At 37.0% G+C, this 23,608-nt stretch overlaps 5 protein-coding genes, 1 long non-coding RNA gene and 1 pseudogene across 12 annotated transcripts; 5 read left to right on the top strand and 2 right to left on the bottom strand.

Moving 5' to 3' along the window:
- Positions 1-262: 262 nt before the first annotated feature.
- Positions 263-3,225, bottom strand: LOC147485763 (uncharacterized). Of its 2 annotated transcripts, XR_015201289.1 has the most exons (5): positions 2,917-3,225; positions 2,632-2,722; positions 2,036-2,306; positions 1,710-1,930; positions 269-405 (listed from the first exon to the last, which is right to left on the bottom strand). It is a non-coding gene; the product is annotated as an uncharacterized LOC147485763 (long non-coding RNA). The 2 variants fall into 2 exon arrangements; XR_015201288.1 differs by having other exon boundaries at positions 263-405; positions 2,632-3,223.
- Positions 3,226-5,864: 2,639 nt separating this feature from the next.
- Positions 5,865-7,830, top strand: LOC147485764 (protein WHAT'S THIS FACTOR 1 homolog, chloroplastic-like). Its single transcript, XM_086571266.1, has one exon. The coding sequence runs from the start codon at positions 6,029-6,031 to the stop codon at positions 7,235-7,237; it is 1,209 nt and encodes a 402-aa protein (XP_086427392.1). The 5' UTR covers positions 5,865-6,028; the 3' UTR covers positions 7,238-7,830.
- Positions 7,831-7,955: 125 nt separating this feature from the next.
- LOC147485765 (calpain-type cysteine protease ADL1-like) lies at positions 7,956-10,905 on the top strand. Its single transcript, XM_086571267.1, has 3 exons — positions 7,956-8,339; positions 9,487-9,649; positions 10,764-10,905. Exons 1-3 carry the CDS (start codon positions 8,314-8,316, stop codon positions 10,857-10,859), a joined length of 285 nt encoding a protein of 94 aa, XP_086427393.1. The 5' UTR covers positions 7,956-8,313; the 3' UTR covers positions 10,860-10,905.
- A 137-nt stretch (positions 10,906-11,042) lies between these two features.
- On the top strand, positions 11,043-12,330 carry LOC147485766 (calpain-type cysteine protease ADL1-like). 5 transcript variants are annotated; one of them, XR_015201906.1, is made up of 6 exons: positions 11,043-11,244; positions 11,382-11,531; positions 11,622-11,733; positions 11,877-11,921; positions 12,026-12,093; positions 12,187-12,330. XR_015201906.1 is itself a non-coding variant. In XM_086572353.1 (5 exons), exons 1-4 carry the CDS (start codon positions 11,225-11,227, stop codon positions 11,913-11,915), a joined length of 321 nt encoding a protein of 106 aa, XP_086428479.1. In that variant the 5' UTR covers positions 11,043-11,224; the 3' UTR covers positions 11,916-11,921; positions 12,026-12,330. The 5 variants fall into 5 exon arrangements, 2 of the variants coding, with proteins under 2 accessions (XP_086428479.1, XP_086428478.1); XR_015201907.1 differs by having other exon boundaries at positions 12,225-12,310; XM_086572353.1 differs by having other exon boundaries at positions 12,026-12,330.
- Positions 12,331-12,449: 119 nt separating this feature from the next.
- On the top strand, positions 12,450-14,396 carry LOC147485767 (uncharacterized). 2 transcript variants are annotated; one of them, XM_086575006.1, is made up of 5 exons: positions 12,450-12,758; positions 12,860-12,891; positions 12,991-13,137; positions 13,622-13,678; positions 14,023-14,396. In XM_086575006.1, the coding sequence occupies exons 1-5, from the start codon at positions 12,743-12,745 to the stop codon at positions 14,137-14,139; spliced, it is 369 nt and encodes a 122-aa protein (XP_086431132.1). In that variant the 5' UTR covers positions 12,450-12,742; the 3' UTR covers positions 14,140-14,396. The 2 variants fall into 2 exon arrangements, with proteins under 2 accessions (XP_086431132.1, XP_086431133.1); XM_086575007.1 differs by having other exon boundaries at positions 13,622-13,648.
- A 4,297-nt stretch (positions 14,397-18,693) lies between these two features.
- On the top strand, positions 18,694-20,270 carry LOC147485768 (phosphoserine aminotransferase 2, chloroplastic-like). The gene is given in 2 exon segments (XM_086570436.1): positions 18,694-19,826; positions 19,829-20,270. Coding segments are annotated over 2 exon segments (1,269 nt in total). The 5' UTR covers positions 18,694-18,778; the 3' UTR covers positions 20,050-20,270.
- Positions 20,271-21,400: 1,130 nt separating this feature from the next.
- LOC147485769 (organic cation/carnitine transporter 3 pseudogene) lies at positions 21,401-23,374 on the bottom strand (annotated as a pseudogene).
- Between the last annotated feature and the right edge of the window lie 234 nt (positions 23,375-23,608).

Consider the following 23,608-nt stretch of genomic DNA (forward strand, 5'->3'; position numbering starts at 1 on the left):
AATTCTGACAAAGTTCACCGATCCCATTATTTTATAATTACGCTCTAGAAGAGCTCTCATTAACCGCTTGACCACATCTGCATTTCAATGATAACACATGGTTTAAGGACTATAGTTAATCCCTAAAAAGAGATGAGGAAACAAGTGAAAAACTGAAATGAATATATAGAAAATTTTATTTTGGTAGATTAACTATAATGTCGATTTCACTACTTAGAGTGATACTTCCAAATAACTTTGAATTAAGGTAAATATTCTATACCTTGGCAAATGGACGGTGTTGTCTGGAACTCTTGCCACATTCCATGATGAGTAGCAAGATCGAAATTAAGGATTTTGGCAAGATATGCAGCTCCAGCAGCAATATGATGAGGTTTAAATTGAAGCCATAAAGAACTTCGGAGCCTGCCAAGAAAAGAAAAGAAAAGCCGAGCTTAGTTGCCTGATAGGACTGTATAAAACGTACAACCCCATGATAATTTAGGATTTGAAAAATAAATATTGTGTAACCAGCCATCTTCACGAAGTCTATAAATGAACAGGGTAATGTCTTGCAAATCGGTATTTCCACATCAACAGAGTCTATATCAGTCTCACAGGGACAGAGGAAAGTTAAATCTAAATTATATATTCCCAAACATGCAAAGCAAGCCTGACTCTTTAACATTCTTATCCTTACCAACTATTAAAGCAGCCACCAGGTGGAAAATTAGCCAAGAATCTTCTGCAAATGCTGACAGAGAACCAAAACTATGGCAAAATGATAGGCTTAATTCTGATTCTCTAGTGGTCCATCCGGACATAATTCAATACGATAAGTATTGCAAATTTGCAAAGCAATATAAGAGAATAGATGTCTCAAAGTGCATGTCTGCATCTTCTGCTCAATGGTTTACTAATTGAAAAGCATGCCAAATGCACGCTTCATGTTCATGGCCCAAACTTTTAGGATAACATAATGCAGGACATAAAGGTCGAAGTCGGGAATTTGGAATGTGTGATGCAAGGGACCAAGAAACATGCACACATATGCTCAGGATACTGATGAAATGGGTGCCACCACTACCACTAGAGAAAGCTGTACTGAAGGTCCACTAGTATACATTCGACAACAAAAAACAACAAATGTTATATACGATAATCAGATAATGCAAAGGTATCTATGTAAATATTCCATTATAAATAAAGTACAAATGCAAATTCCACGATGAGTACATTTTAGGCTAGTTACATGTTAAATGAAGACAGTAGTGTGACGCGATACTTCGCATCCACGTCCCCGTCTAGACAACAATGGAGAAATAATAATAAATCATACTAACGTATATAAATATTGAGGATTTATGAAACATATAATTCATTTTTCCAGTTTCATGGACAGCCAGACTACTATCATTACTATACATACTACCCCAAATGATGGGGAAGGTGCCCTTTGACTAACTATTCATGGAACTGAATAGAAGTCGCAACTAAATAATTTAAGCTGCTCAATAATTTAAGACCAAACCTAAAATGTTTAACAAATTGGACACAACAGATACAAAAGCATGGTGTAGTAAAAACCAAAGGTTAACTAAATAATAATAAACAGTGATGTGAACAGCAAAACATAGAGCCTATAGTCTCAGTAGTAAAATAAATTGCGAGCAATTTTAAGTTTTCAAATCCACCAAACAACAATAAAAAGTGCACAAACAGAGCGATACCTCATTACCACTAGCACAATAGCCTCTGATAAAACCTTCACAAACAGGAGTATTTGGGTTTACATTCACATGCCCATATGGACAACTCTCGTTCGTGCATAATCATGTTAAAGGAGTGTCAGAACTTTAGTGTACTTCAGATCATGTTCAACCAATATAACAGAGAACAACAATTCACCTTGTAAGAAATATGAACAGTCCGGCATTCTTTCTGGAATGACCTGCATTATAAATCAAAACAAATTTTCGGAGCAACTTAAACAAAATCAATTGATAACTTACATAATTTATAAGAAATCCCTTTGGTATGACAATATGTAACCCACCTTATGAGTCAATTTGCAGCTAGGATTGGAACATAAGCCTTTCAGAAACTTTGTGCAAACTGCAATTTTATCAGGATCATGAATGTATGGACACTTTCCATCACCCTTGTTGCATTTCTCAAATCTTGTGAAAAATTGACAATACTGCTGTTTTCTAGCCAAACGTAATCTAGAAGTGTGCAAACTCCAGCGAATTTTCTCACTTGCCAAGAGGCGGACAAGTTTCTTTGGATCCCTAACAAGCTGGTTACCATTGCCAAGTCGGATGTATCTGTGCACAATAAAATAAAATAAAATAAAAAATGGGATATAAATAAATAAACAAATTAATTAAAACACACACACACACACAAACAGAAACAGAGATCAAAGTTTGATGTTTTTTGACATCCCTCTAACATATGTACATTAGCTTCAGGCCCTCTACATAAAATATATTCATTTCAAAGGAAGCTCATATTATTGTTTTTATTCAAAGAAACTGCAAAGCATAAAAATACCTTCGAGAAAATTATAAGAAATTTAATCTTCCATCCTAATTTGAGATGTTCCTATCCACTCAAAAAACATAAATACTAGAAAAAAACGAAACATACTCATTATTGTCAATCAGCAATCTCTTCGGGATACAAGAGTTACTGGTTCCCTTTCCTAATTGGATATCAACCGCACAAGATAAATTCTCATCTGCATAAATCACAAGAAGAAAAAGACATGTGGATGATTTTATGAACAAAATAAGTAATCTGGTGATTAAAGAGCAAAACACGAGTATATAAGAAATTTTAAATAACAGGTACGTCACATGATGACAATGAGATCCTTAAAACAGAGCTTGTACACCATAAATTGATATCCAAAATAGTATATGTTAGTTATACCAAGGTACTGCCCTGACACGCTATATATACAAACTACAACACGGCCACAACTTTGAGGAGGAGGACTAGTGCTTTATAGATTTGCCCAAAATAATACAAAACCCAGTCTGAAAATTGTGAGTAATAAGCAATCATAAAACTTGGGAAAATTATTAATGGAAGTTGGCGGCAAAGAGATTGCGTCAGTGACAGAACCATAGGCAAAACACCCAAATCTAGGGACGGGAAATATAGTCAAAAGCCAGAAATAGGACCCGAGCCCAGCCAAAGTTTTGTGCTTTAACTAGCTCAAACCAAACCCAAAAATTTGGGCCAGTCATCACCTTTTGTTATTAATATAACCCTATACAAAGACCTACTACATAGTGGATTAGTGGATCTAGTGGCCCTATGTGAACTGAAAGACATTTCGCTCCAACAACTTCAAATTAGTAAGCAATAACCTCCTACAGGCCAAGAAGAATAAGGAAAAAACAAACAAGTTTTATGTCGCTAACAGTTCTCTCTAGAAAAGACAGTGACTGCTGCTAGGGAAGAAACTTAGAAATTTAAATCCTCCTTGGTACTTCTCCTTAAGAAACTGCTCAAACCTTTCTTGCTTTGCAGGATCAGCTTTGAAAGGTTTTACACGTTCTGGAGTATCATTCTATACATATGCCATGAGGAAAATTAGAAAGTGTTAAATCCCAAATTCAACTTTCCAGAAGAATGAACCCACAGAGAACGTATCTAAAAAATATGGTGATTGCATCCGAGCAGACAGTGGAACCTGCCCACAAATTTACTACTTTAAGGTAAATTTCAAAGGAAAAACATACAGAAGAGATGCGCCACTCACAAGTGATGCAGGTTTTGTAAATGTATCTGAAAGATTAAACTGAAATTGAATGGCATCTGCAGAAGCAATGAATGGGCTGGAATCTTTGTAACTTCTCTCCAAAGGTTTCTCGCCTAAAATTCTACCACGGCTTTCTACGGTCATCTTCTGCAGACTTGGTACTGATTCCTTCTGCAGACTTGCTTACTGATTCCTTCTCCTGAACAAGTTCAAATTGCCTACGATCTTCTGGCATCCATTTCTTTATTTTCTTTGCACTAAGGTCTGAAAAGCCAATGTTGTCTAGAAATAGTCTCAGACGGACCTCATCCTGCAATAGTGCATATATGCAGGTGTATGTGCACATAATAATAGCAAGATTGACAAAACAACTGGGATGCATTACAGCTACCTGTACTCGCTCTGCTTTAGCTGTCAAACCAAGAAAAAGGAGCAAATAACCACCAAATTTGTCCCACATACACACCCACTCTGTATCAATTGCCTCCTCTAAGCCAGAATACTTGCATGAGCACACATTTCTCTCCTGTAACCTACATCAATGAATGACTCGCACGAAACGTCCTTCCAAATTTCAGTTTCGACCACGACAATCCTGCAGCTAATTCCTCATTTCTTAGACGATCTCTCAATTTCATGACATCAGCTCTGGGCAGCACAAAATTCCCTGCCCTATCAAGTGTGATTGTAGGATCTCCAACTAACAGGGCAGCTGAACTAGCAGATCTCTGAGGCGCCGAATAAGTTCCAGAAAGAGCATTTCTTGTCTGGATGAGGAAAACAAAGAAGAAGAAAAAAGTATACTGCATTACTGCATGTGTTTCTCTTTCTTCGGATATCAAAACTCATAAGATCACGCATTTCCTTACTTTAAAAGATAACCACCAATAAGAGAAAACTAATAAACAGATTTTCCTATAGAACTGATGTCCTCAGGCAAACAAGGGGGGAGGGATCACAAAGGCCGATTTGCCCATAAACAGACATGATGATGGATTACTTACTTAATGTAATCAGTATAGCAACCTTTCAACATGTGACTTTATAGTCGCATTATATTTTGGCCTACCATTGTACTCTGGCAGTATTGAAATAAACATGTTCTAGCTACTGAAGTAAACTCCCGATAATGAGAACTCTTTATGGAAAAGCATCATCCGACTAGCAACATACGAAACACATCACACTATCCTAACTGCAACTGCCTCATTAGTTTCTGTACGGATCAGTAGTACACCATGTCACACTCGACCCAATGTGGACCAATAGAATGATGTTTGAGCACCTCATACTAAGTTTTAACCAGTATCGAGCCCGAAATCCGGCATGAATAGTTGGGCAAGGATTCCCTCGCAAATGATGGCCCAATTTCAATTCATCAAACTACCTTTTGTTAATTTTGGCTGTTGGAAAGTGGAAAGTCAAGCATCACAGGTGAACTTAATTTTCTAGATAAGTTCCGCTAGGCACAATATTGGTCAGTTTAACATACTTGTGTTCAGAAGCTCAAAATAACTATTATTGAAATAGACAAACAGTCCACATCAAGTCGTCATGCAGAAGGAACATACTTTCGTGGCAGATGGAGAAATTGCCTGGACGACAGTTTCCTTGCTGAGGAAGTGAACAGCATCCTCCATCATCTGGTAAAAAAGACCACTTGATAAAAAGCAGAAGCATATACATATATCACGATAGAATGCACATTCTCAGAATAATCATTTAAAGATGAACAGGTTTAAGACTAAGATGTCTTACTACTACAACCACTCAAGTTGTGTGTACCCACCCACCTTAAGTGTCAAGCATGGTCGAGATACAGCAAATGCTACGACTAATGTAACTGCAGATACAGCAGCAGCAGCGAAGGGTGGATGGATTATCAATCCTTCAATTGCCAACGCAAAACCATATAGAACAAGGAAAGATGCACTGCAATGGATGCAGAAAATGATAAATAACGGTAGGAAAATGATTGAACAAGGAATATGTGATAAAATATGAATGACAACTATAATTCAAATAAGGGAAAGTGATATAAAAACTACAACCAACCTGCCATTTTCTGCACAATCTGCATGAGCATCATATCTTGGAGGGTAAAAGACAATGGGCCATTAGTGTCCAGTAATTTAATTTAGGCCCATCAACAGATTTGACCATTTAACCCAGCCTGCAACCCGTTTCAATCCATCCCTCTCTTAAAACCTCTTTTGGGTTTATCAATCCCTCTCTTAAAACCTCTTTTGGGTTTATCAATCCATCCCCAAAACCATGCTACTAAAAACTCATCGTCAAATTCCACATCGTCATTTCAACCCCCAACTCCAAATTATTGCATCAATTTCAAGTCTAAAAGTAATATGGCGAAAAGACCAACGACTAGACGAAGCAATCGAAAATGACAAAGTCTACAATCTATGTCGAAAAGTAGTGAAACAAGTTTTAAACGAACCGGGTCAGGTAATCCCATTACGATATTTAGAAAAAAGACGTCAACGTTTACGTTTAACAGTACATATCAAAACATTTCTTAATCGAAATCCTGGTTTATTCGATACTTATTTAGATAGAATTAAACCCAAAACACAACCCGTTCCGTTTCTTCGCGTAAGTAATCGGTTACGGAATTTTTTAGACGAGGAGAAACGGGTTAAAGATGAGAATGAAGGGTTAATTGTAGGGAAGTTATGCAAATTATTGATGATGTCTAAAGATAGGGTGATTAGTGCTGATAAGTTAGTTCATATGAAGAGGGAGTTTGGTTTTCCGGACGATTTTTTGTGTAACTTGGTGCCCAATTATTCTGATTATTTTCGATTAGTTGGGTGCCCTGGGGAGGAGAAGTCGTTTTTGGAGTTGGTGAAATGGGATGAGGAGTTTGCGAAATCGGTTATTGAGAGGAGAGCGGAGGAAGAGACGAGGTTAACAGGTATTGGGATTAGGCCATCGTTTAATTGGAAATTGCCGCGTGGGTTTTTTATTAGGAAAGAAATGAGAGAATGGATTAGGGATTGGATGGAACTTCCTTATATTTCGCCTTATAGTGATGTGTCTCATTTAGAGCAGTCTTCGTCAGAAATGGAGAAAAGGACTGTTGGTGTTCTTCATGAATTGCTTTCTATGTCTTTGTTGAAAAGAATGCCAGTTCCAATTATAGGGAAGCTTAAAGATGAGTATCGGTTTTCAAATGCATTTGCGAGTGTTTTTACTAGACATTCGGGGTTGTTTTATTTGTCTTTGAAAGGTGGGATTAAGACTGCGGTGTTGAGGGAAGCTTATCAAAATGAAGAGTTGATTGATAGAGATCCGTTGTTAGTTATAAAAGATAAATTTGTTGAGTTATTAAAAGAGGGGCATAGGGAGAGAACGGAGCAGTTGAGATTGAAAAAACAAGAGGTTCAGAAGAATATGGAAATGGCTGCCGTTAAGGATGTTGAACAAGAACAGGAACAGGATTTAGAGCCTGATGTGCGGTTCTGAGTCTTGGTTCTTAATATTGTTTTGTTCACTCTAATTTATACACATTATTGAAATGTTTTTCTAGAGGATTTTACAACTCTAGTACTTTTGGATGAAGAAGAACTCTGGGAAAAGTGACTCATGGAATATGTTAATGGATTGTGATTGATAAGACATGATATATTGGACACATCTTCTTATCCAGATGCTAGTTATTGCCTTTTGGAAGTTTGGTTACGTCTGTATGTATGTACTAGTTGGAAGTTTGGTTTCATTGAAAGGCTTCAATTATTAGCATGTTTCTGAGGTGGAAGTTTGGTTACGTCGAAACGCTTCATTCATTAGCATGTTTCTGAGGTGTTTGTTAGTTCTGTTGGAATTTTATTTGTTCAAGTTGTATCATAGATGATAGATCCCTGGAGGAAGCAATCTCATCCAGCAGAAACATGTCCTGCACGTCTGTATTGAAGGTTATGATCTTGGAAGAGTTAAAATGAAGTTCAGCCTCTTAGAGCTTTGAAATAATTTGTTGCAAGCTTACTAAAGCATTGTATGTTTGTTTGTGTACCTTTGCCCTACAATATTCCATATGAATGTGTTCTCCTTCCTTGACAGTTTTCTTCTACCAAATTGGTACATGTTTAGCAAACTCTCTCTCTCTCTTACACACACACACACACAGATATATATAACAGTATAAGGCATATCTGTCGTTATTTTTTAGTTTTTGACAAAGTCGGGAGTCCGATGTATTCAGGCTTTCTCTTAAACGGATTGTCCGTTAACGGACATGTTATATAGTGTCTTGAGCAACTTATATAGTGCCTTGTACAACTTATATAGTGTCGTATATAAGCTGCCCTCAAACAAGTTTATAAGCGTAAATTAAAAAGCTGTTCAAGATACTATATAAGCTGTTCAAGACACTATATACGCTGCCCCACGGACATGACATGTCCGTTTAAGAGAAAATCTGCCATTGTATTAGATCAATAGTCATACAACGTGGTACAGACCACGATTCTTCTCAGAAGCAGACTTGAATGACTCTTGGACATCTCACTACCTTGGAGAGATACTGGGGACTTGCCTAGGATATGGGCTGGACAATCTGCACCTCGAGGTATGTGCACTTGCAATAAGCAGAACTTTTGATAGATTCTCAATCAGATATAAATTTGACAGCACTCATTGCGACGCCTGGTCACATGAGTTTGTTAAACTCTAACTAATATAGCATTGCAAGAGATGTTTCTCTTGAGAAAACTAAGAAGATTATGGCACCAAATCTTGCAAAGATTTTTTTTTTTTCTTTCTGACTCACGACTCATTTTCTAACATGTACTATGAGTCCTCACTTTTAAGTACAAAAGTTAATGATGTACTTGATAATTTTCTTAGTACTTTCTGAAAGTTCTTACGTCTACAGTTGCACATAACCTTTTTATTTGCTGTACTGAACTTAACCCATGGCAGCGTAAAAAGATGGAATTCAGTGACCCCTGGCTCTGTAGAGAACATGCTAAATCAAAATACAAGAGAGACAAAATTTTACTTGATGTTGTAGATTACTCTGACCCATTTTCCATACTGAATCTGATGGAAGAACTTGATCATGGTATCTATGGTAGTGTTGCCAAAGACATTGAAGACCTTTGTGCGCGACAGTTTCAAATGTTGTAGCCTGCATTTTCTTTGTACCCATCACTTTACAATCATCGTCAAGATGTTTTACCTCAGTCACCTATTAGTGGGAAGCCCATTCATGCGACACAAACTTCCGCATGCAATCTGGAGACTTTTAGTTTTGAAATCCCACAAGATTTAGGTATTTTCACTCATTCTGGCACATCATCCAATGATTATGGTAAACAAGAAGGTAATGATATGCGTATGATTAATGAAACAGTTCAGAGTACTGTTCTTGGGGATTAAGGAAAAACCGTAACAAAAAACTCATTAATAAAATAGGCAGATAGGTAGTTATGTCTATCCCAAAGTAGCAGCCAGATCTGGATAGATCATTATAAAAAAGTGGGAAAGATGAGGTTTGAGGCCAAGTATAAGTAAGACTACCTTATTAAACTTTTTAAAATATTTGTAACAGCTGAGGAAAGGCGTGATAACTGATTTTACATCATGCGGATGATTGATATCTTATATGATGGCCTGCCATTTTCTTAGTTCTTTATTAGTCTATGCATGTAAGCTTTCGTGACTATCTTCATGTTGTATACTTGTTAATTTGTTTTTTGATGTTTCTTCTGCAGCAAGTCATCGGTTTTACTTGGATTATCCTTGACTGTTCCACTCATGGTGGCATGCCTTTCCATTGCCATTCCTATATGGATCAGAAATGGGTATCAGTTTTGGGCCCCTGGGGTAGGAAGCCCATGTCAGGGTGGCAACGGTCAAACTCCTGGAAGAAAAGAGGTTTGTACTGGAAATTCGTAATCATATTCGTGGGTGGTAAATTTCTTATGTGCATTATCAATGTGTATCTGGTCAAGACTTGGGAAGTTGGGCCCAACTCCCAAAGTCTTGAGTTAAATTCCCACCTTCACTAGGGAAAAGTGAATTAAAGGGTTTAGGGAATAAAACTCTAACTATCAATATAAATAAATAAATGAATAAAAAAAATTAAAAGCAGCATATATCCTTGTTTTTGTGGAGACATGCATTTTATGTGACCCTACTGTGTTCTGTGTAATGTGTATTGGACCATAGAATTATAAGTGCAAATTTACTGCACTTACGTCCATGCAGAGACTAGGCATTTGCTAACAATTAGCTGCTTATGAAGTGAGTTTGTGTTTGGCATAGGTGAGACTCAGACCTTCGTTTGGTTAGTGGTACACTGAGGTCATTGTTTTGCTACAAGTTTGTATGATTGCTGAATTTCTATGTCTGGAACTATTAAACACATGAGTCGCCTTTCTGAAGACGGAGTCCAATGGTGTTATTGCTCCAAGGTGCAATATGAACGTTGTTGACGTAAACAAACAAGCTATAGCACAACCTCACATGACTGACATAAAATGCTCTGCAGGTTGTCATATGCAGTATATCTATGACAGTTATAAAGGACAGTTATATACTTATCCTAAAGAGAATATGTTGTAGTATATATCGTTATAGATGATTTCATTGGGTTTAGTTCATCAATTATCTCTAGATTATATGTTGGCTTTGCAACTTCGACGCTTTATTTAAGGGATGGGGGTAGCCCTGTTGGAAACTGTACAAGAACAATTGGACATATTGGAGGCTATATACCTCAATCTTTGGAGTTTCTCCTCACCTGAGACTGATACAAGTACAAGTATTCTTGTCAATATCATTTTATCGTACTTTTTCAAGGGTAAAATACATATAGTTAACTGTTCCTTGAAGCATCTAATTAGGGATGAGATGAGGTTGCAAGATGACTTTATTGCGGTTAATTTTCTTTACAATGAGTTCTGGTTTAATTATATTAATTGTCGGTTTTCTTGTACAGAAGTACTTCTAATGCTGTTATCTTGTGTTGTTCCTTGGTTCTCTTCAGGTTATTGTCCTTGCAGTTTGTGTATCTGTATTAGCTGGATCAGTCTTAGGTCTAGGTGCAATAGTATCTCCAAAGCCTTTAGATGATTTATCATAGGAAAAGACTTCGGTCCTCAGCGCTTAGGACCGAAGTGTGTCCAAAGTGGCTGAAGACCACACATTTGGTATTTTTTGTTTTTTTTTTTAAATTTTTTGAAGACTTTTTGTGTGAAAATGCTGATGTGGATACCAAATGTGTGGTCCTCAGCGCTTTGGACGCACTTCCGGTCCTAAAAGGACTGAAGCTTTTCTCATTTATCATACAAAGGGATGGACTGGGGATCAGCAAAATTGTAGCTCTCCTTCTGCATCATCTGTATACCTTGGATGGGCAATGGCGACAGTGATTGCTTTATTAGTTACTTGTGTGCTGCCAATTGTATCATGGTTTGCAACTTATAAGTTTACTCTCTCTTCTGCTATATGTATAAGAATATTTGCCAGTAAGTCACTAGAACGCATTATCCAAGACATTTCTCTTTACTTCTATTGCGTCCCATATAGTTTCCCCGAAAAAACAATAATGCTTTGGACGTAGTTAGTATTCCACCAATCATCCTTGCTCTCTTCTTTGCTGCAGTTGTTCTTGTGTCATTTTGTGGTCCATCTTATTTGGAGGTGGTGACTTTTCGAGGATCAAAGTTCCAACAGGCGGTGATTTTCTTGCTGCTTTGCTTCCCTTGATTTGTATTCCGGCAGTGTTGACTCTATGTTCTGGTCTGTACAAATGGTAGGTATATGTGATGTAATTTGACTTCAAACTGAATTACGTGTTGCAGTTAGTATATTTTCAAACTTATAATACTTGTTCTCTCCCCAGGAAAGATGACGACTGGAAACTTTCTCGAGGTGTTTATATTTTTGTTGGCGTCGGTCTTATACTTTTACTCTGTGCAATTGCAGCTGTTACTGTTATAGTTAAACCATGGACGGTGAGTTATCTGGAGCATATCTTGAAGTCATGATGCATCTTAAATTTTGGCTTGCGTCTATATAACTTGTACCGTACTTACTGATTCTTTTGTTTTCAATTTTTATTTGACCTGGACGCAAATGATGTTTGTATGCTTCCTAGCTTTTCTTTTGGCTTTGGCTGCTTTTATGGTTGGACTAGTTGAAGGTAGCAACACAATCTTTAACTTTTACTCATGGAGGCCACTTCTGGGTTTTAACATGTTCGTATTGGCTTAATCTCCTTTGGCAAATCTCATTATTTGTTCGCAGGTAAACCCTTTCTTGGTGCATCAGTTGGGTACTTCTCATTTCTCCTTCTTGTTGGAAGGGCTCTAACCGTGAGTTTTATACTTTTATGCTGTTTTTAGTCATTCATTGTTCAAATGGTTGTGTAATTCAGTTCTGTGTGTTTGGTTTCATTTCATGAAAAGAAAATATTTTAATGACAATGGACATTTCATTTTCCAAGTGCTTTTGTCACCCCCCATTGCCGTTTACTCTCCAAGAGTTCTACCGGTATATGTTTATGATGCTCATGCAGATTGTGCAGAAAATGTCAGGTTGGTTGTAGTTTTTATATCTGTTGACATATATGTATGTCAACAGTTTCAATGGAGGAGCTAGTAGTTTGGTGCTTGATACTATCGGTCATACTCTGAGTCAGAAGTATCATAACGGAGTTACTCAAGTAAGATCAATATTCTCTGTTCCTTTCTCATACTGACGTATATAGTATATGACTCTAGTGATACTCATAGTTTTCCTTCTTGCAACCAATATATCTGGAGTGGTGTTCGAATATGGTGCCGTTTTTAAAGTCAGATTTGATAAGGACAGGACCTCGCATCTCCCTGTTGGTTGACAGTTTGGTGTCAGCTCCTTAGAAAACAAATTGTTGGGAACGCTGACAGCTCAATGTCAAGGGATGAGGAGTCTTCCATGTCATCATCTAATTAAATCTTTTTAACATCTAAGGAGACTCACCTTATGGATCACCATTCATGTATTCATCATCTCACCAATGGAATTTTTTTTATAGTTTTCTTTGTTTAAGTCATTAGTCCGAAGAGGTCACTAACTTACTGTCTTAAAATTTCTTGATAGGTTTAGTTCCCTTACAAAATGAACTTTTGGAAGTAAGATTGCTTTAAGTTTAGCGTTTGGATGACTGTTGTACCTTGCTGGCTTCATGGAGTTTCTACACCATTCATTTTTCTTACAAATAATTTGTGCAGCATGAAGCTGGTCATTTCTTAAAAGCCTACTTGCTTGGCATTCTTCCCAAGGGATATACATTATCCAGTTTAGAAGCTTTGAGGAGTCAAGGATCCCTCAATGTACAAGCTGGAACAGCTTTTGTGGATTTTGAGTTTCTGGAAGAAGTAAGCCTATTTGCTTGGGCCTTTATATGTTTGCACTTGGGGCATGTTTACATGCTCTTGTGATACTCAACGCAGGTGATGTATTTTCAAATTGGTGTGCGTAATTGGCCATTATTTACTTAAGATACCCTGTTCCTAATGTCATGTGGGCTACGGTGTTGCTCTCGAGAGAAATTATCTGTTGTCAATGAGATAAATCTTGAACGTCTGGAAACTGTGAGATTTGTAGGTCCAGACAGGTTTTTCAGGTTGTAGACCTTATACCAATTGGCCAATGATGTGAGGCTGGCCTTACGATGTCTTAGTTCCACGTAGATACCTGTTCACCCCATCTTGTTTTGTCTTGTATACACTTCGATGATGATGATAAAAGAAAATTCATTTATTCTTTATGTTAATATGCATTTATATTAAAATGGAAGTGGAGTTCCTATTGCAGACTGCTACCGCTGCTTACATATTTGTGTGCTCCCATGTCATGCAGGTGAATACTGGAAAAGTATCTGCCAAGGTTAGTCTACTTCTTTCTCTATCTATCAAGGTATAAATGAAGAAACTTAAAAATAGTCATGATACTTCAGTAACATTAACAAAGAAGTTAGAGGAAACATGAAACTTGTGTTTTAGATCAAATCAGATTCTAGAAATGTTACTTCATGTATGAAATTTGAAATGCTTCTTTTGGTTTGGAATGCAATGAGCGTTATGTAAAAACTGACCGCATATATTTTATTTTCCAAGTTAATCTGAGATTCATTATAGCATGTGTGGTACAACATAGTCTCATATTCTGCATCACCATTGTCTCTTAAGCCATTTAGTGTCACCTCTTTTATAAACTTCAGCAGCTACGCGACACTTACTGGAATAATGATTTTTGTACAGATGTTAAACAACTTCTCGTGCATAGCCCTGGCAGGTGTTGCTACAGAATACCTTCTATTTGGTTGCGCTGAGGGAGGTCTTTCCGATATATATCAGGTTGGTCCTGAGTTTAGATGAAAAGTATACTATTATGTGGTGCCTCATTCTGGACATCTGGTGCGGTCTCAACCTTTCATCATGCATACAGTCCACTGCATTACTAAAATAAATTCTTCCAAGATCAGACAGATAGTTTTTAATTAGATTATGAGTTTTTAATTATTTAGTACCACACAAAGAAAACTTTTGAAATCAGCACAATAGTTGTAAATTGAAGAACTCAAGAATATGGAATACTTAGAAGTTCAAGAATTGAGACATTTAGTTCCTATTTAGTTTTTTTTTCTCACAACTTGTTTCTCTAGTTTTTTTATCAACAATTTTTTTTTTCCCCTAATTTGAATAGAGTGTAATTTAGTATATAAAGGAAACATAATTAATTGGGACTCTTACTTAGTATTTTTTTTCTTCTATTTTTTCTTAATCTCCCTGCTTATGTGGACAACCCCAATAAGCCCGAAAAAGGACTGCTATTATATATACTAGTCATTTGGCCTGGCCTATGGCCGGACTTGTTACATAGATAGCTAAAGACTCAAAAGCCTAAAATCCACTTGAATAAATATCTAATTAGCAAAATGAGCTTTGATGAATTTCTAACATGGCTTATTGATATAACATATATAAATTAATTTTTAGACATTAAAATATAAATATTGTTAAAATAATTTGGATTTTTAGATATTCGGGTCAGATTCTAGTCACAAACATAGAAACTATATCCGTTAAAATAGATTCGGATATGTTCGGATTCGGATTTCATCCCATACCATTTCCATCCCTAGCCATATGGCCCATAACAGTTGAAAGGTACATCAAACACATATAATGAAATATTTCTGGGTAGTACGTTTTCTAGAAAAAATAAATAACGAAATATTAATTTTGATGGATACAAAAACTCTTACTGTATGTGAGTATGTCCATCCATCTCTTCATTGTTTGGCGTATAGCCAAATATGGACGCGTAGAGTAACTGGACTAATGGTATGGTTTCCGAAGACAGCTGTGTGAGGACTTGTACAAATTTTGGTCTCGGTTGTGACTTGTGACCATATCAAATGTAACTTTAAGCACATTTACGTTTCATATATGTTACTTCGTTCCGGTGGAAAGAAGAGATGAATCATTTTTCCCCTCCCATTCCCACAGCAAGTGTTGGTTTGATGCTTTGTTGTCTGTTTTCTCTCTGTGTTATTTCGAAGGTAGTTGCTTCAGCCACTTGATTTTCAATTATTGTCTTTCTGATATTTAGTTACCGATTGCTATTACTCAAACAAGTTACAAACCTGAAATGCGTACTTTTGCTCAGTTGCTATTGTTAAGTCGGATAGGAATAATTGTTAGATACTCAAACGAAACAAACGAAACGATTGTATGACAATCATACCTAATCTGACCAAAATGTAAGAAAATATGCATAGGTCCGTACCTATATCATAGCCCAATATCATCATGTCTCTGTCTCTCTGCCGCTGATGGAATCATTAAAACTTAGATACATGTAGTATTAAAACGATTGTATGACATCATGTCTCTCTGTCTCTCTGCCCAAGAAGATTGCATTATCAGAGCATTTCAATGATTCACTCAATCAAGGGATCCCATGTGGTATTTTCCCCCACCGTAGTTCAGCTCATTAAGTGTGCAACAACTGCACACTGTACTACAAAATAGAGGCCTTCGGCTTCGGGTAATGGCCTAGACCCTAATATAGGGTGCCGTCCATGAGACTATGAGAGCCTTGGTGGGCTAACTTTAGATAGGTTGAAGGTTGAACTCATTTCAGAATCCAGCCCAATACAAGAGTACATGTCTCATGGTACAAAATGTTGAAGAACCTCAGTATCTGCCTAGTTTTCAAAGATCACCATGGATTGTCGATGTTTCTCCGTTGCAACTCGCAATCCATCAACAACAATTTGTCCCTTGGTAAATTTTGTAATCTGCCAAATGTTCGTAAGTTTTATGAGTTTTGTCCAGACTGGTGATGAATGAGGAATCACACGATCAAAATACCAAATACAGGAAACTGGGAAAGAGAAGTAGAGAATGCATAAACTGAACTTTAGTTGATTCTAACCTAAAATCAACTAAATTGGGTAGCCCACTTTCAGAATGAAGTCCAATAAAACCCACAGGCACTACAAGCCCGATGGAAATACCACCAACCATTAACCTTTTCACTGAAATTTGATTTGGCCCAGCTTCATATGGGGTTGGCGGGCAGTGAAGACTGAAGAGTGTTTTTTGTTTTGACAGGACAGTGAAGAGACCTTGCAAGTTGCAACTTTGCAAGTAGTGTCCAGATTTCAATCCCACATTCCCACCAACTACCCAAACACTTCACCTACTCACAGTCCCTTTCCTTAACAGAATCTAGTCAAATTAACCAAATATTTTATTGTTTAAAAGACAATACTAGTCACGCATGAAACCAAATCCTATTTATTTTCACTGTTTTCTGTAATAAAAATTTCAGAGGAACAAAAGAACTTCCATACTCCATTGTAAACCCAACTATTGCCATGGCTTGTTGTGTGGCTTGCGTGCTGCACGTGGGGACTATGCAAACTGAGTCGAATTTTGCTATATTCGAACTTGACTCGCACATGAGAAGTTCGACTCGTCTAGTTTTACTAATAGCTCAAGTTTGAGCTGGTTCGAGCTTGAGTTCAATTATGCTCGTTTCAACTCAAACTTGAAAAAAATGTATATAAAATATTAAAATTAGTATAAATTGTAAATTATAGATGGGTATAAAATATAAAATGACATATAAATTATAAATTATATACTATGTATGGACTTATAAAATGAGTAGCTAGCAAGCTATTCGAGTTTGAACTCAACTCAAATAGCTCACGAGTAGCTCGCTCGAATTCGAACTACTCGTTATCTAGAATGAGTTTTAAATTAAACTCAAACTCAACTCATACTTTTGTACGGACGAGTTTGAATCGAGTCGAGCTCAAATTACTCACAAACAACTCGACTCAATGACCAGCCCTACAAATCCTGCAATTGAATATCCAAATTATATATTTATGTAGGTATACTTTTGTTTATGGAAAACAAACATTTCATTCAATTGCTTTGCCAGCGATCCAAAAAGTCGCTTTAGAACAAAGCACTAATTAAGGATGCTCTAAACATTCATGAATCATGACTTTCTGAAAAGTTAAAGTTTCATTCAGTCAGCCGAGGTTGGTCTTGGATACGAACTATATATTCACATTTTCTACACAATAACAAATTAAAAATATGAGAGCATTTGCAATGCAGGTGATAGAGGGGGGGAAGTGATAACTATCACCTACTTTCCTCTAAAAGTCTTTGTGCAATCTTTGGGTGATAAACTTCGGTGATAGTTTTCCGAGTTCAAAACAAAGAAACCTTCCACCGAGTTTATCATCGACTTGTTAACCCGGACGGGATGTTGGATTCCGTCTCGTGTGTTTTTAAAAAAAATGGGTTTTTTTCGACGGGATGTTAGATTCCGTCTCATGATTTTTCGTTTTTTTTCGATTTTTTTTAAATTTGGGGCGGGATGTTTCATTCCGTCCTGAGTGTTTTTTCAATTTTTATGTCCGGGCGAATCCAATCATCCGTCCCGAGATATTTTTTTATCACCTTTTGCATTCACTTCACCTTGTTTATCACCGGGTTGGTGATAGAGGGTGAAAAGTGAGGAGGTGGCGGTGATAGGGGGTGAAAATCACCGCATTGCAAATGCTCGATAGCGGTACATTGAACACACCCACCACCATCGAACAATATAATTTGTTTTTCTCCTTCATCACAATTTATAAACAGCTTCCACACTATTTATCTTGCAACTAAAAATTCCCAAATAAATTAGAAACACTTTTTTCATAATTTTCCTAGCCAATAAAAAACCCAATACTCACAAACTTAAAAAGTCTATTGGGCTAACAAATCTAAACACCTAATTTCGTAGAGGCAGCTGAACAATATGCCAAATTTCATCTTCATTATTTCACTATTATTATTATTTTTTCTTTTTTTTTATATTGGTAAGCCTGTTTTAAATATAGTTCGGAATTTTTGAAATTCCGACAAATTCAAAAACCAAAATTCATCAAATTTCGACTCCTATTATATTTGGAATTTCGACTGATTTCATAATCATCCATATTTCAATTCTATATTGGTTTTCCCGGTTTTTTTAAAAACATAAATATTAAGCGGAATTCCGACGTTTCGTTCGGAATCACAAACACTGATTTTAAATGAAATCAGTAACTTTTTGATGCTGACAGGTTGGAGTCTAGACCTATGATATTATCACCTAAAAGTTTTACTCATTAGATTTTTGAACATTGATTGGTTTTGATATATGAGATCACCCAAAGGTTTTACTCATTAGGTTTTTGAACATTGATTGGTTTTGATAGATGAGATCTAGAATTTAAATTCCATCAAGACTTAAAACAAAAAATTGCATAGAAGTGTGTACGTTGAACTATGTTCCAACCACCTAAAAAAGGTAAAAAAATTAAGGCATTTTGGTCAATTGAGTTAAGTCCCCACTATTTAAGCTCTCTCCAGCATTCAATTCTTCCTCACCAAACCAAATTTATACAATAGAAAGCAGCTTCTTCCTCCTTTCTCTTGATTCCAAACAAGCCAAAAAATGGCTACAGCTTCTCTACACTCTCTTCTCCTCAAAACCCAAACCACAACCAACGGCTACTTTTTCAAAAACCCCATCACTCCACCTTCACAAAACATCTCCTTCCCCAACAAGTCTCTTTCAATAACATGTGCAACACAAGTCCAAACTCAATCACCCACAACACCAAAATCCCAATCCCAAGATCGAATCTTCAACTTCGCTGCAGGTCCAGCAACGTTACCAGAAAGTGTTTTAAAAAAAGCAGAGTCCGAGCTTTACATATGGAGAGATTCAGGAATGAGTGTTATGGAAATGAGTCATAGAGGTAAAGATTTCGTATCCATTATTGAAAAAGCTGAATCAGATCTACGTTTGTTATTAAACATATCTTCAGATTATCATGTATTGTTTTTACAAGGAGGGGCAACTACTCAGTTTGCTGCAATCCCTTTAAATTTATGTAAACCAAATGATTCTGTTGATTTTGTTGTTACTGGTTCTTGGGGTGATAAAGCTTTTAAGGAAGCAACAAAATATTGCAAGCCTAATGTTATTTGGTCTGGTAAATCTGAGAAATATACAAAAATACCGTCTTTCGAGGCGTTGGAACAAGACCCGAATGCTAAATACTTGCATATTTGTGGTAATGAGACTATACATGGTGTTGAGTTTAAGAATTATCCTGTTCCATTGAATAAAGATGGGATTTTGATTGCTGATATGTCGTCGCATTTTTGTTCTAAGCCTGTTGATGTGTCGAAATTTGGATTGATTTATGCTGGTGCACAGAAGAATGTTGGGCCATCTGGGGTTACTATTGTGATTATTAGAAAAGATCTTGTTGGGAATGCGCAGGAGATTACGCCTGTTATGCTTGATTATAAGATCCATGCTGATAATAAGTCGCTTTATAATACCCCTCCTTGTTATGGGATTTATATGTGTGGATTGGTTTTTGAAGATCTTTTGAATCAAGGTGGGTTGGAGCAGGTTGAGAAGAATAATATTAAGAAGGCTGGGATTCTTTATGATACTATTGATGGGAGTGGTGGGTTTTATAGATGTCCGTTGAGAAGTCTGTTAGGTCGTTGATGAATGTTCCGTTTACTTTGGAGAAGTCTGAGCTTGAAGCTGAATTTATTAAGGAGGCATCTAAAGAAAAGATGGTTCAGCTGAAAGGACACAGATCGGTGGGAGGAATGCGTGCTTCGATCTATAATGCGATGCCATTGGCTGGAGTCGAGAAGTTGGTTGCTTTCATGAAGGATTTCCAATCAAGGCATGGTTGATGGTTTAGACAAGTTATTATGAAACTCAAATAGAGTTATTTGGAAATTTTGTTGCATGTGTTTCTTTATGAGTTATATTCTCGTTTGCATTTCATGCAATTCTAGGTATAAGATTGTCTGCCAATGGCGTGTTGTAGTCAAATAGATGGGATTTTCATAAAAGTTATGTATCAATCAAATTATGCTCTTTATCAATTTATCCATGGATCTTATTTAGTGTTTTTCGAGTTTCTGAATCATGTTTGTCGAATCAGGACAAAGGTTTGCGAATCACTCAAATCGGTTCTTGGAATTGTTGTTTTTTAATCTCATCAGTTTGAGTAACTGGGTAACAGCTCTTCCCAGACTGTTGTTTGTTTCTTAGATGCCAATTGTTTGTCAGTGTTCGCCACCTTAGTACCTTACACACTTGAGCAGCAATCCTTTTCATCTTAAACTTTACAATAATAGTTGGTAGTATAGCAAGACTAGATTAGTTTACACTAGAACAAATGAAAATGTGGTTGAATGTCCAGGTCTCCATCTTGAGGCATTGTGTTTAATAAAGGTGGTTGGCATGATTCCATCAAATTAAATTAATAGCCTGAAAGTTTTTCAATGATACATATAAAGGAATATCCTAAGAATCGTGCTTATGCTTTAGCCTTTAACAGATAGGGAAGTTATTTATTTCTAACGTTGTTTTGTATCTGTTGGAGAGATACATTTCGAGTTTATGGTTCTTTTTCAGTTCATACCTTAAGCTTCTATCCGGGTTTATGTATGACCCTATAGAGTTTGATCATCCCATCCATTGACTACTATGAGGAGGAAGAGAAGAAGATGAAATTTATGCAAGTCCTACCAACCTGTTTCTTGGGTAGTCCCACCACTCCCAGGGACGAAGAAGAAATTGTTCGTTGTGTTGAGGCGTGTTTAAGAAATATAGTATTATGTAGTAACGATTAACGAAGTATTTTTTTTTTGAATTTTTGAGCGAGGGTTAGGCAGACCCTTACCTGTATTAAAATGAAAATCGTATGTACACTTTTCCTAGTAATATCCTCCCTACAATAGTAGTGAGTTTCAGAGTTTGTTATCTAAAGGAGGGACAGAGTAAACAACATTTAGTCCAGCAAGGTAGTCTGCTGCAAAGTTACCTCCCTGAATACATGAACAAAATCAATAGATTCAAACGTAATACATAAAGATTGTATATGTCCTAGTAAGTTCCAGGAACTCCATGGTGCTTCAACTCTTCTGTTAATGAGATTCACAGAAAACTAGTGTGACCCACCTGCAATTCGATTCTAGATTTCTAGCTATATTTGTAAGATATGTCAGAAAACTAGGAGCAAAGTCACAGGGAGAATGACAGAGAACCTCATCTACAAGACTACAACAACTAATACCATATTTTAAATTAAAATACATCACTTGAACTAGAAAAGACACAAAGAAACAAGTAGTAAAGCTCATACACCATTGTCATTAACAGCTGGCAACTGCAGTGGATGATTCCTTGATCTCCTTGTACTCTTGTTCATCCATTGTGTCACAGAAGCACCCACCTCTTGTCTCAGGCAAAGAAATCACAAAGAATCCACAGCAGCCTATTACCAAACCGAACACTCCATACGATAAGAAACTGTTTACCCTTCCTGCTGCTGCTAACATTGGAGCAAATACACCACCAAACACGACCGCTTGTCTCACCATCGACAAAGCAGAGTTCCTAATGCACGTTGGAAACAATTCTAATGTGTAAATTAGCAACACATTAAATGCGGTGCATGCACTGAAGAATGACACTAGTTCCACCCCAATCTGCAGTTCCTTTGGAACCACCAGTACACACATTATACTACAGACCCCGCTTACTACAGTAAACACCAAAATTGCACTTCTTCTGTTCATTTTACCTATAAGGAAGAATGTGATCAATGATGCTGGTAGCTCTGATAAAGCGTTAAGCGTGACACTCAAGTAAAGATTGAAGTTTAAGTTACCAAGGCCTAATGGCATACCATAGTATACCATTCCAGTTCCAAATCCAACGATCATAACTGAAGATAATCGTCCGAAAAGCCCACCCCTTACTCCATAAAATCTTGATTCCAGAGTATAAGTCGACGTTCCACGTCTCTTTATTGATTGATAAAGACGACAAAGAATCATCAGAGAAACTAAAGTTTATGTTATTACTCATACTCTTCAGTACCTTAATTGCTTCCTCCTTTCTTCCTTGAACAAATAGCCATCTAGGTGATTCATGGACAGTGAAATGAACCAATATAGAATAAAAAATTGCCGGTATGGAAGTCCAAAGATAAAGTTTACGCCACGATGAATCTTTATTAAGATAAGCTATGGCTGGCAATGATAAAAATCAATTGTAAAACAAAAGAATCCTATAATACCCACCTCCCCACGCCATCGTTTTCCAACAAGCTCCGTAGATAGTACAAGTGCACATGTGCCAATTGTCGCACGCCCGAACCCAGTGATGAATCTCAAGGCTGAGTAGACCAAAATGTTGGGTGAAAAACAGTTAGAACACCTGCCAAAGACATCATTAGACACGATAGAACTAGCATGTTCTTGCGGCCGAGGGATGAGTCAGCCAGTGTGGCTAAAACTAGTCCACCCATTAGACAACCAATGAAGAAAGATGAAGTGGGTAGCCCGGAAACGAACGGGCCTACACACGCTAGGTCCCACTCTGAAACTAGGCATGTTTTGACAGGGTCATTCCAAGCCCATGCAGTCTTTGGTAACTGGCACTTATTCGCCAGTGGGGTACATGACTCGTTGTCGTCGAGGTGAGTGCAGTGCCATGCCGGTGCGGCCTCAGTGAACACACTGATGAATGTCTGTTGTGCATCAAAAACCCATGCAAAAGAAACAAGGACAGCCTGCAAGAACTGATTCCACCCAAAACTCCCTATGCCCCGTTCTATCACTTCATCAAGAGATGAAATCTGTTTTTCAAGTAGGGGCGCTTCAGATTGAACTGGGTCTGATAGGGAGTGAAGGGAGTGATGGATCAACCATTTGGTGTGTGTACCTTCTTTGATGAGTATTGTGGTTTTTATTTGGAAATAAGAGGAAGGATGAAGAATCTCTATATGGTGGTGGGGGCTGTTGCTGATTGAGATTCCAATGCAACTTGGTACGTAGGAGCCGCAACTTGAAAAACTAAATAAGAAAAAGCTAGAGAACTTGGTAAAGTGGAATAATGTGTTGGCTTTGCATGGCATGTCTTGTAAAACCATGAACTGTGTTTCTATAATTGTGAATTTGCTTGTAACCATCTACTGTACTTATATAATACCTGAATGATATGAAGATTAGCACACGATATTCACTAATATAAAAAACACAGTTCATGGTTTTACTCCGGTTTTATATATATATCTATGTCTTGGATGTCGACTTACGATTTTATTCGAACTCCTTGATTGAAAAAATACAGCTATAAATCCTATAATATAACAAATTATGATAGGGGCTGACATGCTTTGATAGATAAACACGTACTGCTATATTATTGATTGGTTTAGTTTTGTATTTGGCCGAG

This window comes from Coptis chinensis, chromosome 7, assembly GCF_015680905.1.
Source record: "Coptis chinensis isolate HL-2020 chromosome 7, ASM1568090v1, whole genome shotgun sequence".
Classification (NCBI taxonomy): domain Eukaryota; kingdom Viridiplantae; phylum Streptophyta; class Magnoliopsida; order Ranunculales; family Ranunculaceae; genus Coptis; species Coptis chinensis.

Excerpts from the sequence above, each read along its gene's own strand:
- LOC147485764 (XM_086571266.1), top strand. The coding sequence starts at position 6,029 with ATGCTACTAAAAACTCATCGTCAAATTCCACATCGTCATTTCAACCCC.
- LOC147485767 (XM_086575006.1), top strand. Across the intron at positions 13,138-13,621 it reads ATTTTGAGTTTCTGGAAGAA|GTGAATACTGGAAAAGTATC; the intron begins GTAAGCCTATTT and ends CATGTCATGCAG. Across the intron at positions 13,679-14,022 it reads TTCTTTCTCTATCTATCAAG|ATGTTAAACAACTTCTCGTG; the intron begins GTATAAATGAAG and ends ATTTTTGTACAG.
- LOC147485766 (XM_086572352.1), top strand. The coding sequence starts at position 11,225 with ATGTATAAGAATATTTGCCA. Across the intron at positions 11,245-11,381 it reads ATGTATAAGAATATTTGCCA|TTGTTCTTGTGTCATTTTGT; the intron begins GTAAGTCACTAG and ends TCTTTGCTGCAG. Across the intron at positions 11,734-11,876 it reads TTATAGTTAAACCATGGACG|CTTTTCTTTTGGCTTTGGCT; the intron begins GTGAGTTATCTG and ends TATGCTTCCTAG.
- LOC147485765 (XM_086571267.1), top strand. The coding sequence starts at position 8,314 with ATGGGCTGGACAATCTGCACCTCGAG. Across the intron at positions 8,340-9,486 it reads TGGACAATCTGCACCTCGAG|CAAGTCATCGGTTTTACTTG; the intron begins GTATGTGCACTT and ends TTTCTTCTGCAG. Across the intron at positions 9,650-10,763 it reads AAACTCCTGGAAGAAAAGAG|GTTATTGTCCTTGCAGTTTG; the intron begins GTTTGTACTGGA and ends GGTTCTCTTCAG.